At 19.3% G+C, this 15,989-nt stretch overlaps 4 protein-coding genes across 7 annotated transcripts; 2 read left to right on the forward strand and 2 right to left on the reverse strand.

The window, feature by feature from the left end:
* The first annotated feature begins 464 nt into the window (after positions 1-464).
* LOC550692 (TATA-box-binding protein) lies at positions 465-2,084 on the forward strand. Its single transcript, XM_623085.6, has 5 exons — positions 465-998; positions 1,078-1,208; positions 1,280-1,523; positions 1,602-1,800; positions 1,906-2,084. The coding sequence occupies exons 1-5, from the start codon at positions 684-686 to the stop codon at positions 1,980-1,982; spliced, it is 966 nt and encodes a 321-aa protein (XP_623088.2). The 5' UTR covers positions 465-683; the 3' UTR covers positions 1,983-2,084.
* A 552-nt stretch (positions 2,085-2,636) lies between these two features.
* LOC551097 (exosome complex component MTR3) lies at positions 2,637-4,423 on the reverse strand. 2 transcript variants are annotated; one of them, XM_623495.6, is made up of 4 exons: positions 3,805-4,423; positions 3,483-3,727; positions 3,088-3,234; positions 2,637-2,999 (listed from the first exon to the last, which is right to left on the reverse strand). In XM_623495.6, the coding sequence occupies exons 1-4, from the start codon at positions 3,950-3,952 to the stop codon at positions 2,727-2,729; spliced, it is 813 nt and encodes a 270-aa protein (XP_623498.2). In that variant the 5' UTR covers positions 3,953-4,423; the 3' UTR covers positions 2,637-2,726. The 2 variants fall into 2 exon arrangements, with proteins under 2 accessions (XP_623498.2, XP_006572022.1); XM_006571959.3 differs by having other exon boundaries at positions 3,474-3,727.
* A 581-nt stretch (positions 4,424-5,004) lies between these two features.
* On the reverse strand, positions 5,005-6,652 carry LOC100576348. Of its 3 annotated transcripts, none has more exons than XM_016917321.2 (5): positions 6,275-6,652; positions 6,047-6,171; positions 5,637-5,894; positions 5,291-5,558; positions 5,005-5,214 (listed from the first exon to the last, which is right to left on the reverse strand). In XM_016917321.2, the coding sequence occupies exons 1-5, from the start codon at positions 6,307-6,309 to the stop codon at positions 5,136-5,138; spliced, it is 765 nt and encodes a 254-aa protein (XP_016772810.1). In that variant the 5' UTR covers positions 6,310-6,652; the 3' UTR covers positions 5,005-5,135. The 3 variants fall into 3 exon arrangements, with proteins under 3 accessions (XP_016772810.1, XP_006572020.1, XP_006572021.1); XM_006571957.3 differs by having other exon boundaries at positions 5,637-5,975; XM_006571958.3 differs by having other exon boundaries at positions 5,066-5,214; positions 5,291-5,492; positions 5,637-5,975.
* A 3,321-nt stretch (positions 6,653-9,973) lies between these two features.
* On the forward strand, positions 9,974-10,971 carry LOC727599 (NADH dehydrogenase [ubiquinone] iron-sulfur protein 4, mitochondrial). Its single transcript, XM_001123307.5, has 3 exons — positions 9,974-10,271; positions 10,387-10,713; positions 10,773-10,971. The coding sequence occupies exons 1-3, from the start codon at positions 10,216-10,218 to the stop codon at positions 10,948-10,950; spliced, it is 561 nt and encodes a 186-aa protein (XP_001123307.2). The 5' UTR covers positions 9,974-10,215; the 3' UTR covers positions 10,951-10,971.
* Positions 10,972-15,989: the final 5,018 nt, after the last annotated feature.

Here is a 15,989-nt window from a genome sequence, read left to right on the forward strand (position 1 = left end):
ATAAAAGATAATTTGAATTTAGCGCGGTTTTGTTCAATTAAATTGTATAAAGAACTAATGTAAAATCATGAAATTCTTTAATAGAAAGATAATTTAGATTTAATACGTGTTCTTTTTTCTATCATCCAATCAGATTGGGTAAAAATTCAACATGGTTATATATTTTCCAAAAATCCCTAAAAATGAAAAAATTTGCATGTAAATAACTTTTAGTTATTGAATTTCTATAATTAAAATTGACTTTTTTGAATTTTATATATCAAAATTTATAAAAATATATAAAAAAAATATGTAAAATTTAAATATTTTAAATTAAAATTTAATTTTTTTATTTAATTGTTGAATTTATTATATTTAGAAAATTGTAAATAATTTTAAAGAAAGTAAATGTTAAAATGATGAAATATTAATAACTTATCTATATTCTTTTTAAGCGATTCTAATTACCGTATTATTAATGACATAAGGAAATGCCAACTCTAGCTTAACGTTTAAAAAGTCTATGGTAATTTTTAAACTAAGAAGTTGTAAACAAACAAGAATAGAACAATGAATAGAAAATAAAGATAAAAAAGAAGATATAGTAGAAATATAAATTTATTTCTGTGTAAAGAGTGTATTTATTTATTCTTTCAGAAATTATAAAAATAGAAATTTAAAGTGTTTTTTAAATAAAAAAAAAAATGGATCAAATGTTACCTAGTCCTGGATTTAGTATTCCAAGTATAGGTACACCTTTACATCAACCAGAAGAGGATCAACAAATCTTACCTAATGCGTTACAACAGCAGCAACAACAGCAACAGCAACAGCAACAACAACAATCACAGCAGCAGCAACAATCACAACAACAATATCAATTACAACAACTACATACCATGAGTCCAAACATACAAAGTGGTATGCTAATGATCGGAACACCACAAAAAAATATGCATGCCTATGCAACAACACCTACTTTTGCAACACCACAGAGTCTTATGCAACCTCAAACACCGGTATGACTAAATGTAATAGTTTTTAAATTTATTGAATATTATGTTTTATATTATTTGAAAGTTATAATATTATTTATAGCAAAATATGATGTCTCCGTTAGTACAAAATACTAATCATATAGCTCCTCCATCTATAGGACCATCTACACCTGGTCCTATGACACCTATGACACCGGCTTCTGCAGATCCAGGAATATTACCTCAACTTCAGTAAATTAAAAATTATTTTATAATAAAAAATATATCTAATACATTACATATCTAATACATTGATTTTACAGGAATATTGTTTCTACAGTTAATTTAAATTGCAAATTAGATTTAAAAAAAATAGCTCTTCATGCTAGAAATGCGGAATATAATCCAAAGAGATTTGCTGCAGTTATTATGAGGATAAGAGAACCAAGAACTACTGCATTGATATTTAGTAGTGGAAAAATGGTTTGTACTGGAGCAAAGAGTGAAGAAGATTCTCGATTGGCAGCAAGAAAGTATGCTAGAATTATTCAGAAACTTGGTTTTCCTGTTAGTAAATATTTTACTATAAAATCATTTATTTATTTTTAATTAAAAGATTATAAATTTAATTTATTTTATATAAAGGCAAAATTTCTTGATTTCAAAATACAAAATATGGTAGGCAGCTGTGATGTGAAATTTCCAATTAGATTAGAAGGTTTAGTACTTACACATGGACAATTCTCCTCATATGAACCTGAACTTTTTCCTGGATTAATATATCGTATGGTTAAACCTAGAATCGTTTTACTTATATTTGTTTCAGGAAAAGTAGTGTTAACAGGTTAGTAATTACTATATATGTTATATATTTGTATGTGTTATTTTCTTTTTTAAATATACTTATGATTCATTTTTTAAATTATTATTATTCTTATTATTTGAGTAGGAGCAAAAGTTAGACAAGAGATTTATGAGGCATTTGATAATATCTACCCTATTTTGAAGAGCTTTAAAAAGCAGTGATTTTATTTTTTATTAAATGTTAAAGTTATGTATTAAATGGACAAAACTAAGGTAAGATATTTTGATATTATTGCCTTATAGTCAATAAATAAATAAAATAAATTGTGTATGTTTTGCTATGGTGCTAAAAATTTTTTTAAAAGAATTAAACAAATTCTATGAAATGAATAGACTAAAAAATATTTTTATTAAAATAATTACTAAAAAAAATAATATGTTTAATTTTTAATTTTATTAATTTTTTAAAAGTAGAAGCTTCCAAATTTATTATTATGAAATAATATGAAAAATATAGACTATTTGAAAAGCAATTTATCTTCTTGATAATATGGTATTTTGATTGAAATTATATAGTTATTATTCTTTAGAATTGAACTATTAATTTATATAATGTATATATTGTTAAAATTTTTAACAAATTTCATTTTATTTTGCATAAAATATGATCTGTATTTTTTCAATTAATAGAAATAACTAATACCTCATTATGCAAATAATTGTAAAGAGAAGAAAGAAATCCATCTATAGAATAAGAGAGACAATTTTTATGTTTGTAAGATTATCTGTATTCTTAAAAATATTTTAACTCTGTAAAAATTAGATAACATTTTGATACATTGTAATATGAATTAATTATTAAATACAAAATAAGAATTGTACAAATATTAAAACATTTTTATTATAAAAATATACATTTTTTTGTGACAAGAACTTGTTTTGTGTTGAAATATTTTATTATTTTATTTAATTATGTAACTTCATAATAGTTTTTACTAGACATTGCTGAAGTACAGGACAAATATCTTTGTTAACTGTTGTTAAAATTTCTGTTGCTTGTATAATAGAGTTTGTATCAATGCTTCCAATTAAAAATACTTCAGATACTTGATTATGCTGTGCAAGACTAGCTAGTGTAATTATTCCATGATTAAAATCATCTTGATTATCTGGTTGTGTATTGCATATTACCTCTTCTGTATCAGTAGGATCCATTAAGTAATGATTATCATATATACCCTATATTTTTTTTGAAATTAATACTTAAAAAAACAAATAATAAAAATTAAATATTTATATTCTTAGTTTTTTTTTAACAATTACTTACTATAGTAGAAGCTGTAACTAAGCCAAACATAGGAACACCTGCATTAGCTAAAGCAGTACTAGCAGCCATAATTGCAGCTGCTAATGAAGATCCAGCATTATCTAAGACCATTGCATATACATCTACTTGAAAATTAGGAAATTCATGCTGAAAAATAATAATTAAATAATTTTTTATATTTAATAACTAAGAACGATCATCTATATAAATAATAGAAATTAATCAAATTATAAAAGTATATAATATATTGAATTTGCTTTGAAATATTTTTGTAATTAAATTAACTTAATTTTTAAAAAATATTTCTGAAATAATTAATAATAATATTTGTATTAATAATTATTATATATATAGAAAAATTTATATTATTTTATATATATATTTACCAAACATACAGCTGGTTCTAATGCTCTTTGTAGAATTAAACTATATTGTTTTTCCTCTGCATCTTGTTGATGAATTTTTCTTTTTTGACAAGAAAATGGAGCAAATTTAAATTCGCAATAAATTTCTCCTTGTGAACAATAACCATTCCTATTTGATAATTCTCTAGGATCAAAGACAGAACAAACTACTTTCGTATTTCCTAATTCAATATAGGCAGATCCTTTTGCCTGGCTAACAATCCCTGTTTTTAAAACTGTAAAAATAAAACATAATTGCTTCAACAATTTTTAATAATATTTATTTATAAGATAAAAAAAAAATTAATCTTACATATTTTTCTCATTTCATTATTAGATCGTTTATCATTTCTTATATTAAAATCATGTTTTATTTTGTCACTTTTTTTATTAAGATTAGAATAAATATAATAAGGTATAGATACATCTGGACCATTAATTCGTCTTTGATCGATAGGCATTTTAAAAATGGAATATTTTTTTATTAGAATATTCTTATTTTCAATATAATAATTTAATTAACCTTAAAAATATTCAATTAATTATAAAATATTTACAGTAAAATATTATGCATACACGATAATAGTATTACAATGCCAAAATATCTATATAGTAATAAATTATTCTATATTACACAAAGATTCTGTATGAAGTATTGTGCTATGCGCATAAGAGAAGTATAAAATATGCTTTGCGCATCGCACTACATCCATAACCTTTGTTATTATACATTTCGTAAATGATTTAATGTTTCAATGAAAAGATTAATTATCCATAATTTCTTATTTTTTTTTGAACTTATTATGATTAATATAGCAACTATGTATCAATTTATTTTAATTATCGAAAATTATATAATTAATAACTATGAAAATTTCTATTCTTTTTAAAAATCTATTACCGTATTGTATAATTAAAAAAAACATTAAGATTAATGTATAAGATAAATCTTTAATATATTATACATTATATAATATAATCAATATCATATATATAATAATCATTAATTCAATTCAAATGATATTTATTTTGCTATTTTGTTTTTCATCATAGAATTTTAATATAACTTATTATAAATGTACGATTTATTATAAATATATAATACAATACTTTTATTATATAATTGTATAAAGATTATAAAAAAATCTTATTATTCAATCTTAAATATATTAAATGTTTTAAATAAACTATATAGTATATTAATATTATAATTAATATATATAATATATAATATAGAACATCTTTGATTCTAAAAATCAAAAAATATAAAAATATAATAAATATAAAAATTAACGTATAAAAATGTCAGTTAAGACTTATTTATTAGGTTATAAGCGATTAAAATATTAAAGCAGAACAGAAAGAGAATGAAATCATTCTATCTCTATTATATTTTCATATTTTTTTAATGCAAATTTTTGTTTAATGCAAATTTAAATTACTTATAACTTAATAAATAAATTTTAACCAATTTTTATGTTTGTTTTGATATGTAGAATCAATCCTTAATATATATTTCATATTAATAATGTAATAATCTTAAATATATTTCATAAATGTATTAACACTCTGTATATTGTTACATATGATTTAATATTATATCACGAATGATTATTGAATTATATAATATTATATTAATATCAATTAATCATGACATTGCATTAGGCATAAAGATGCAGTTTTTAATACAAGAGCTTGTAAACTACAAAGCATCTTCTCCATTCTGCAATAATAACATTATTAATTATTATTATAATAATTTTAATATTAACAATTTTAGTTTTATTTTATTCTATTACCTTTCTTGATGATTTTCAATGTTATTAACAATATTTACAAACTCTTTAATATGCATATTAATATCTTGATATGTTTCATTTTTTGTTCCAATCAAATCTATAATAGATTTTAAACTTTCTGAACATAACTTTAAAGTTTTACTTGTTTCTTTCCATTCTTCAGGTGTTTCAGGAAGAATAATATCATTACAGCGAAGTAAATCTAAAGGTTGCAAAAGATTATATAACTTAGACATAATATCTTTTAATGTTTGAAGATCTTCTTCTTCTACAATTAAAATAAATTTAATTATTTCTTATAATATATATTTAATTAAAGTTTAAAAAATAATTTTTATATATTTACTAGTACAATTATTCACATCTATAATTTGTGAATCAATATCATTTTGTATTTTTATCAAATTTATTATATCTCTTTCTCTAGTTTTCAATTTAAATAATTTGTCTTCATTATGTTCATATTCCTTAGTTATTGTAGCTAACTGACATAAAAATAATTCTGCCTTTTCTTTAGCTTTTTTTTTTAAAATTACTTCTAACATCATGTTTTGTAAATATTGATCATAAAGAAGTTTCATTTCTGTATCATCACATTCTGGAACTGTCATTTTAGTTACATCGAGTAATGATTGTGTAGAAAATATTGACATACGATCCAAAGCAAGTTTTTTTTTTGCAAAATCTAAATCATACAATTAATATTTTTAATTCTTACAAATTTATTTTAATAAAAAATTAAAATAAAATTTTTACTCTGTGGTATAGCAAAATCACATGGCATCATTGTTGATCTATGATGAGAGCTAGCTGCACGAACATTTGTTATGGTATTTTCTACTATATTTCTTCTTATTGGTTCTGGTGTAGTATTACGTATTCTAAAAAAAATATAATAATTCATTATATGAAATGCATATTAATGCATATAATGCATTATATGAAAAATAATGAATATTTTATTTCCTTAATTATCTAATTTACTTTAATTTTGATTTCTCTGAATGATCTTTCTGCATTTTTATTCACAATTATTTTTATTAATTGATTTACAATTTTTTTAATAATAAAATGTAATGTAAAATCATGACAATATTAATAATCTCTTATTTATAAAACATTAAGAATCTTTAAATTAAAATATATTAACACACAAAATATAACGGTTATGAAATTATAACTGTTTGAAACGCTCGAATTATTCTCTGACGTTGCGAATGATAGAGAGATATCGATAGTACTATCGATAATTTAATTTCTCTATTGATAGTAGAGATAATATTACAATTTTAATATATCAATTATTGCAAGTAACGAGTTTAATTTATTTTATACATTCATATTAGTCTTATTGCGGAAAAATTAAATTTATATATTTATATAAATATAATTATCTTTATCTATTATCATGAATTTTTAATTATTAATTAATTAAGTAATTTGTTATTTGTATTTTGGATATTTTTACTTTTTATATTTTCTATTTTTTAATATTTCTGTGATTTATTATCATTTTTAAACATTTTCTTTTTTTTTTCAATAAAAAATTTTAAATATAAAAATAAAAGATAATAATAAACGCATATTAATAAATTATATTTTAATTTTATATATATTATAAATTTTGTAAAGGAAGATAATTTAGAAAATCTTAAATTAAAAAAGTAAAAATATATTTTGACGTGAAAATGAAGATAGCAATTTTAAATAAATCGAATATAAATTCTATATTTTTACAATAAAAATTTTTTAATTTTTTTCATTTAGAAATATTTTAAAAAATTAAATAATTCAATCAAAAACAAACCAAAATATTATAATATTTATTGCAAATATAAAATTAGCGGCAAATAATATAAATTATATAAATATAATATATATATATAATAATAATATAAATATATAATAATATATAATATATAATTATTATATAATTAATTTTATATATTATTATATAATGTTATTAAATAATGTAATATTATATAATTATATAATAATATAAATATCATATTAAAAGATTGTTCATATATAGAAAAAAAATAAATCACCAAATAATGAAACAATTATCAAAATATAATATCTATAATTTTTATAATATCTATAAATAATATAATATCTATAAATTTTTTTTAAAAGATCTTTAGAATATGAAAATAATTCAAAACAAAAAAATGTTCAATGAAAATTTTGATAATTGATTTTTAACTTTCTAATATTAACTTTCTAAATGATAATGACTTTAAGAAATTTGTAAAACATTTAGATTCTAAATATAAAATATTAAATAAATTCAAAAAACATAATGAAATATATTTATGCAGAAATTTTAACAAAATTAAATGAAATATTAAACAAAAATAAATATATTGAATTATAATTATAGATGATTACTAAATAATAATAATCCATATTTGATACGAATATATATTATAAATTTTTATAGATAAAAATTTTTAAATTAAAAATTAATAATTAATTTTAAAGTTAAAAAATGTTTTTTTAAGGAATCAAAAAATCATATTGCGAAATTATTACAAGAAATTTATATGAGAAGAGAGGAATGAAAAATAAAAATTCTTGCATTGTCATAGATAATATAACTAACATATACAATAGATACCAATATATACAATATTGTCAAAAAGAGATATTTATTTTATTATTTTTATATTTATTTAAGAGACTTTTACTTTGTCATTTATACATATTTTGATAATGTACAATTTTTAAAAAACAATTTTTTTAAGCTTCACTCTAACAAAGATAATCAAAAAAAAAAGACCAATAATAAAAAAGACCAAAACAAATAAACAAAATATTCAAAAATAAAAATTAATTTAAGAAGTATCAACAAGATAAAATAATTCATACTATGATCAAAAGAATTTTAGAAATAATTCTGTGAATTGAATTCAATATTAATTAAATGAATATGAATAATGAAATTTTTTTTAAATTTTATTTTAAACATAAACATATATATTATTATATTAAACATAAACATATATATTCATTGTATTTATTTATAATTATCGCTATCTATCAATAATTAAATATCGATAATTTTTTTACTTTTAATCAGAATGTGACATTAAATTTTGCAAACCTAAAGCATTTGGCAATTTTGTTAGCAAGTATATATCTGTATTCATTACGGGATCAAACAATTCAATAGTAAAATTGTACGCTAGATTTAATTATGTAATATAAATATATATGCTATTATTTCTTTAAAAATTAAAAATGTAAAAAATTTTTCATACGAATATTATATCATTTTTTGTAGAATTTAATAGAAAAAATTTAATAGAATATTAAAATTTTTTTTAAATTATTTTCATAGTAATAAATTGATAATAAAGAATATTAATAAAAAATAATAAAAATATATGAAATATATAAAATAATATAAATTCATACAAAGAATAATTAAAAAAAATATATAATTTATATAATTCGATTTATTGATAAATTATCTTAATAAAAATAATTTATAATAATAAATAATAAATAATAAATAATAATAAATAATAAATAAATTTTATGAGAAAAAACTGAAATATTTATATATATAAATAATATAATTAATAATTTTTTAAAAAATTTAAGAAAATTTCATAATATTTTATTGGAGCATTTATTAAAAATTTGATTTTTTTTTAAATATATATAATAATATAAATTTTGACATGAAATTAGAATAATTTTAATTTTTAGAAGCATTTTTAGGAATTTTTAGAAATTATATGACACTATATTGAGTTTTTATACAATCAATTTAATAAAAGAATGATAAAAAAATAAATCTGTTTTAAATTCAAATTACCTTCTAGTTAAAATTTCATAAATTATTACTATAATATTATTTTTTCATATAATTTGATTGTATAATAAAGGCGTGATAAATTTAATTTTCAAATAAAAAATTGTATCTCTAAATTTAATAATTGAACATAATGTAATCATTTAATATAATCTTCTTACGATAATTAACTTCAATTTAATATTTGTGAAATGATTGAATATAAGAGAATATTATATCAATTTTGCATATTGTTAGGAGAATATTTTTAATTGTGATGATATATTTTTCATTAAATATTTATAATATTAATTGTATCATATGAAATTTTAATAAAAAAAAATTTTAATTTAGGACGATTTTATTAAAAAAAAAAATTGAGTAAAAATTCAATTTGGCATTATACTATTATATAACTTTTTTATTTCTAAAAATGGAAAACCAATAATAATGTAAATAATTTTTGAATTCTAATAATTTAAATTCTAAAATTGTTATTTTTACATTTTGCAAAATTTATAAAAATATATAAATTTGCATCTCAAATTAATATTCATAGAAATAAATAATTAATATATTATAATAATATATTAAAATAGTAATATATTATGTATAACTTTATAATTATCGCATAATAATCTTATAATTGCTTATATATATATATATTAATTACATTAATCTTTAAAAATTAAATTAAATTTATACTTCGCTAGTAAATCTGTATTTATGCTGATTTCATATAGAAATTTAAACTTATTTATGATGCCAGCCATGAAATGATAGGGAATTTGATAAAATTTTTAACATTTTCGTAACTATTAAATATATTGTTTAAGACAACTGAATTAAGTAAAAACTTTTAAAGTTAAATTGTGTATATATATATATATATATATATGTAAATATTATGTACTTATAATATTTATTTTACAATATTATGTGTAATTTTTTTTATAAAGATAATTATTTATTATATAAATATTATATATTTAATTATATATTAATATTTTCTATATATAGATACTAATACACGCGCAAAATCTATCTTAATTTTCAAAGTTATTTAATAAAATTGATGTAACAACATTGTCAATATATCATTTTAATTTTTTTATAATACAAAATGGCATTACGTGTGTTATCATTGTTATATATAAATCGTACTTTTACGAGATATGGGTTAGTTATTTTATTTTCATATATATATTTGAGAAAAAATTTTATTACATATGATATAATTTTATATTTATAAGTAATTAATTATATAATTAAAAAAATATTGTAATTGTTATAGATTAACAAAAAGATTTTTCGCAAATACGAATAAAGAAACTGAACAAGATAGTGAAATAATAGTAAGAAAAATCAAAACTGATTTGGTATCTAAAGAAGAAAAATTAGCTCGAGAAGCTAGAAAGGAAGCTGTAATTATTGTATCAGATGCTGAAGATGTTGGTATTTGTTCAGGAGTTCCAGAAGAACATATTAAATCTCGTACAGTTCGTATTTATTGTCCTGCGAAAAATGCTATGCAGTCTGGAACAAATAATATAAATCATTGGCAAATAGACTTTGACACACGTGAACGTTGGGAAAATCCTCTTATGGGATGGACTTCAACGTGAGTAATATTAAATTTTATTTGTTAAACTTTAATTAATATTATATTTTATTTTATAGTGGAGATCCTTTGTCCAATCTTCATGTGACATTTGCCACAAAGGAAGAAGCTATTGCACATTGTAATAAAATGAGATGGAAATATTATATTCAAAATCCAAATATTAATAATCCTAAGCCTCGTAGCTATGGTACTAATTTTTCATGGAACAAACGTACCAGAGTTTCAACTAAATAAAAAATTAATTTATTAAAGAGATTAAATATAGTTTTAAATGTAGTTCTATATATTTAAATATTTATGTATATGTAATATTTTAAATTAGAAATAAACTTTTTTAAATTAATACAAAGTAATATTATATACTTGAATAAATTTCAATGATAAATTCCACAATTTATTTTTTAGTAATAGTTATATATATATCATCCGTACATGATTAACATTCTTATTATTCACTTCTTGCTTATTAATATTATTAGTAATTTATTATAATATCAGATTTAATTAGACTGTGTATTTCAAGATTTAATATTTGCTTGCTCATATTAGCTTATAAACTATATCAAGCATTGTATAATTAATATTATAAAGAGAAAGAATATTTGTACAAGTATACATACATATATATATATATATTTTTATATATAATTTATGTATATATATATATATATATATATATATATATATATATATATATATAAATTTACAGAAAAAACAAGATTTAATTGTAAAAATATGATTTAAACTATGCTAAAATTGATAAAAATATATCAAATTGAAACATTGCTATTATATTATAATATTGTTAAGGAATTTATGAAACAAATGAGAAAATGGATGTTTACATAAAGTTTAATTAAAGTAATATCTATGGAAGAACAATGCTCGAGTCTTTGTTTATAAATTTATATGACAAAACAGTCATATTTGCAAACTAATAAGGATTATTGTACTATTTACAAGTTTGACCTAAAGGAACATTTTACTGTTCTTTATTTTAATCTTTTTGTTTCTGACGAATCATTTCAATACTAGTACAGTATTTTCTGCTCTGTCTGTTTGCTTACTTCTCCATTTTTTCATTCCCTTTCCTTATATATTTCTCATATTTCTATCACTATCAAATGGTAGAACACGATATTTATCTTTTCATCTATAATGAACTTTTAACAGCGTGACAATTTTGTAATAAATTGAAATTATTATTCATTAACAATAAAATAATATTAAGAATAAATAATATTAATTATATTGAAATAGTTATACTAAGTTTTCTGAAAATAAATTACTTAAAACGCGGAAGAAGAGAAAAAAGCAATTTTTTTCATGATTTCGATTGTCATTAACCCTGTATTAATGGGTATCTTTAATATAATATTATTTCTTAACAGATTTTTCAGAACTATATGCTTTTTTCTTTTCACTTGAATGAGAAAATTCATTTCTAATTTCATTATTATGTGATCAATATTGTCACTGATACGTTTTTTTCTTTTTTATAAAAAATGTGAGAATGTCAAATTAATTAGAACGAACGATAAATGATCAATCGTACATTTTAGCGTAAAAAGTAAAAGCTAATAGTTGCAATAATAATTTATAATTATGTTTGTGCATATACTGATGGTGTATTTAAATATGTAAGTTTGAGCAGGTGTTATTTTTATCGAATTTTGTTCACAGGCACACACGCAGCACGCAGACACGCAGAAAAATGCGCAGAAAAGTTACATAATCTAAATAATTTCAGATTCCTAAAGGATATCCGAGTGTGATTGTACAATTTTTGGAATTTTACCATCCATTAGTTTTGGGATAGTCGCATGTATGTCCAGTCTCTTATTTTTTGGTATATGTATAATATTGTACGTTATACTTAGACGTATCGTGCGTGTACACGCTAATTATGAATAACATACATATTTATGCCTTTAATTGACATGATATATAGCTTTACAATGCGTGTCTTTTTTGCAAAGATCACATTTCAGAATTAAATTATCTTTGAAATATTTCAGTTTTATATTTTTTTATTTTTTTATTTAATTTATTCATCGACTTCGTTTCTTCATGATCCTTAATGTTATATCTTATAGTCGATGCGCGAAAAACAGATTTATCAAGCATTAAGCATTAAATGCTAAACTCTAAAAGTAACGTACATTGTACGTTCTAACAAGAGAGTTAAGTGAAGATTTAACTCATATTGTATTTATGTACCAATGTTTGTATTATTTTTAATATGAAAATCTAATATACATGTTTATACTTTTGTATACATATATATTAACTCGCAATCATTTTCTAACAATAGGCACTATAGGTCGACGAGAGGTCGTGACATATTAATGATAACGTTTATTATGAAAAGGAAAATTGAAAACATCAATGTGAAAATCTATTATTTGAATTAATAAATTCTGTATTTTTTTATTTCAGGGATTGAAATATTAAATAAATAAAAGTGAATCTGCTATTAAAAAATTCCCTATTTATCGATTTTAATGACTTTGAGATATGTATAAGACAATTTATTATTTTGAATAACTATACGTTCTCACAAATATATATATATAAGCATAATTCAGTAGTATAGTACTAAAAGTGTTTTACTAATTCCAAAATTCCAATTATCGGCTTATTATGTGTAAAATTGATATGCGACTACTATTTATTAATATTGTATTGTATTTATATATATAAGAATAGACCGATAAGCAATACTTATAATAAATATCATTATATTTATTATTATAATAAATATTATTATAATATATATCTATAATGATTTTAGACATTTTATGAATTCAAAAGAAATAAATATAAAAATAAAATATAAACAATTTGAATAACTGAAATTATAATGATAATGATATCAATCTCACATAAGTCAGCTATAAAAAAAATTTTAAAAAGTTTATTCATAAATAAAGAAATAATTTTTTGATAAGTTTATTTGTTATATTATGTAATCTATTATATTCTCATATATTTATATGTATATGTATAAATAATTGATAAGTAGCAATTGCATATGTTTTTATGGATATTTATGTATAGGCAGAATTTAATAAAATTCTTTGCAAATAAGTCTAATATTAAAGCCAATATCGATTATACATAAAGATAAAAGTTGTTTAAAATATTTTTGCTTTTTAACATATCTCAAACTTATTATGATCGACAAAAAAGGTATTATAATTGATTGATTGCAGATTGATCTAAGAATTAAAAATGATTGGTAATAAGATTATAGCAAAATTTAACTAATTACTACAAAATTCGTTGTTCCTTTCTCTATTTAAATCTTTTTTTCTGTCTTTTCTTTTTCTCTTCCTTTCACTTTTTCCTACCTCTCTCCCTTTCTGTCATTAAATATCTTTTAATTCTTTCATAATTAATTTCATGTTATATAAATGTTTGATGATACGTAGCTCTTTTATGTTTTTACATATAAATTAGTATATAAAACAGAAAAAAACAAAATGGAAAATAATCGCATTAATTTTATATGTATTTTATATGTGCATTATACATATAATATACGTTATTAATATATTCATGGAATATCTTTAATAGGTTGATTCGAAAGATCAAAACAAATACAAAAATTACAGTAAACAAAAATATCAATTGAAGCTTATTTATTAAACAATTGAAATTTACGACACTTTTATATAACAATTATTGTTTATTTTGATCTTCAAAATTTCTTTTAGATTTTCCAAAAATTTTCCATGAATATATTAGAACTCTATATATGTATTTATAATACTTATCACCGAAGATATTTTTTTTAATAAAAAAATAAATAAAAATTTACTTTGATATAATATATAATTATAAATATACTACAATCGTTAATAATTGCAAAATCAACAATTGAATAACAATTTACATAATTTTTTGAAAATATGATTTTCATATATTTATTATCATTTATTTTTTAATTTTATATATTAGAAAGAAAATGATTTGTACTTTATTAATAAATTTTATAATAGAGTCCAATAAAATTATGAAAACAGTTTACATTATTGTTTTAAATATATAAAAATTTTTTTTGTTTTCATTTATATTATTAATTTGTTAACTATTGAATTTAAGATTTTTCTTCGAAGATAAGTATAAAATTGCTTGAAATATACAAATGTTCTTTCATATTATATATATATTTATGATGAATCGAATGAAATGAAAAATAAATGAACAAAAAAATCTGTAACATTATTTTTTTTTATATTCAATATATATCGGTTATTCATTTGATTCATCTTCTATTATATAAGGTACAATATGAATAGAGATGTAATTATACCAATTTAAAAATTAATACTAATTTTAAAATGGAAATTTGTTTTTTCTTTTTTTAACATTAATTAATACGCAATTATAATGCAATAAATTAATTGCGTTCTATTTTTAAAATGTGTATTATAATAAGAGATAAGAATCTTTTCTGGACATTGTTCATTTTATATTAATATACAAGTTTTTGATAAATTTTATTACTTTGTTAATTATTCATCAATAATTTTAGACATTCCGTACATTAATGTATTATAAACCATATCATAAAATTGTATTGAGATTATGATTAATTAAAATATTTTGTTTGTGTTCAATTTGTTCTTTGATTATAATATAAAAAAAAGGATATATTTTTATTATAATTAAAGAATTTAAAGTATTGATTATAATCAAAGTTAATTAATACATATAAATAATACATATACATGTACATAAATAAAATATAAATATTGATCAATCATGATCTAGTAGCATAATCAATGTATAATTCATTTCGATATTTAATTATGTCCAGAAAAGAAAGCATTTTCTTCTAATAAATGCAGGATGAATTTCATTTATCGTACATAAATAGTAAATAGATAAGTATATATTCTTATTACTTAGGAATGTTGTAATTTTAATAATTTTGAATGAGATAAACATCATATGATATTTGATATTATATAAAATTAGTAGCGGTACTAGTAATCTATGTTCCTTTAAAAATATAAAGAAAAACAACTACTTGATTACTATATAATTTCTTTAAAAAATGTACATATTCTTATTTCCATCTTCTCTTTCCCTCTCTTTTTGTTCTTTTTGTTTCTTTCTTTAAAATAATTATAAATTAAAAATCTATGCTATTTAAGGCAGTATTATTTGTTTTTTCATGTAATTATTATTCATTTTTATAACGAGTAGATTGTATTAATGATTTAATTTGAATAAGGGATCGGAATTTAAATATATTTCACTAA

Source organism: Apis mellifera, linkage group LG9 (genome assembly GCF_003254395.2).
Source record: "Apis mellifera strain DH4 linkage group LG9, Amel_HAv3.1, whole genome shotgun sequence".
Lineage (NCBI taxonomy): Eukaryota > Metazoa > Arthropoda > Insecta > Hymenoptera > Apidae > Apis > Apis mellifera.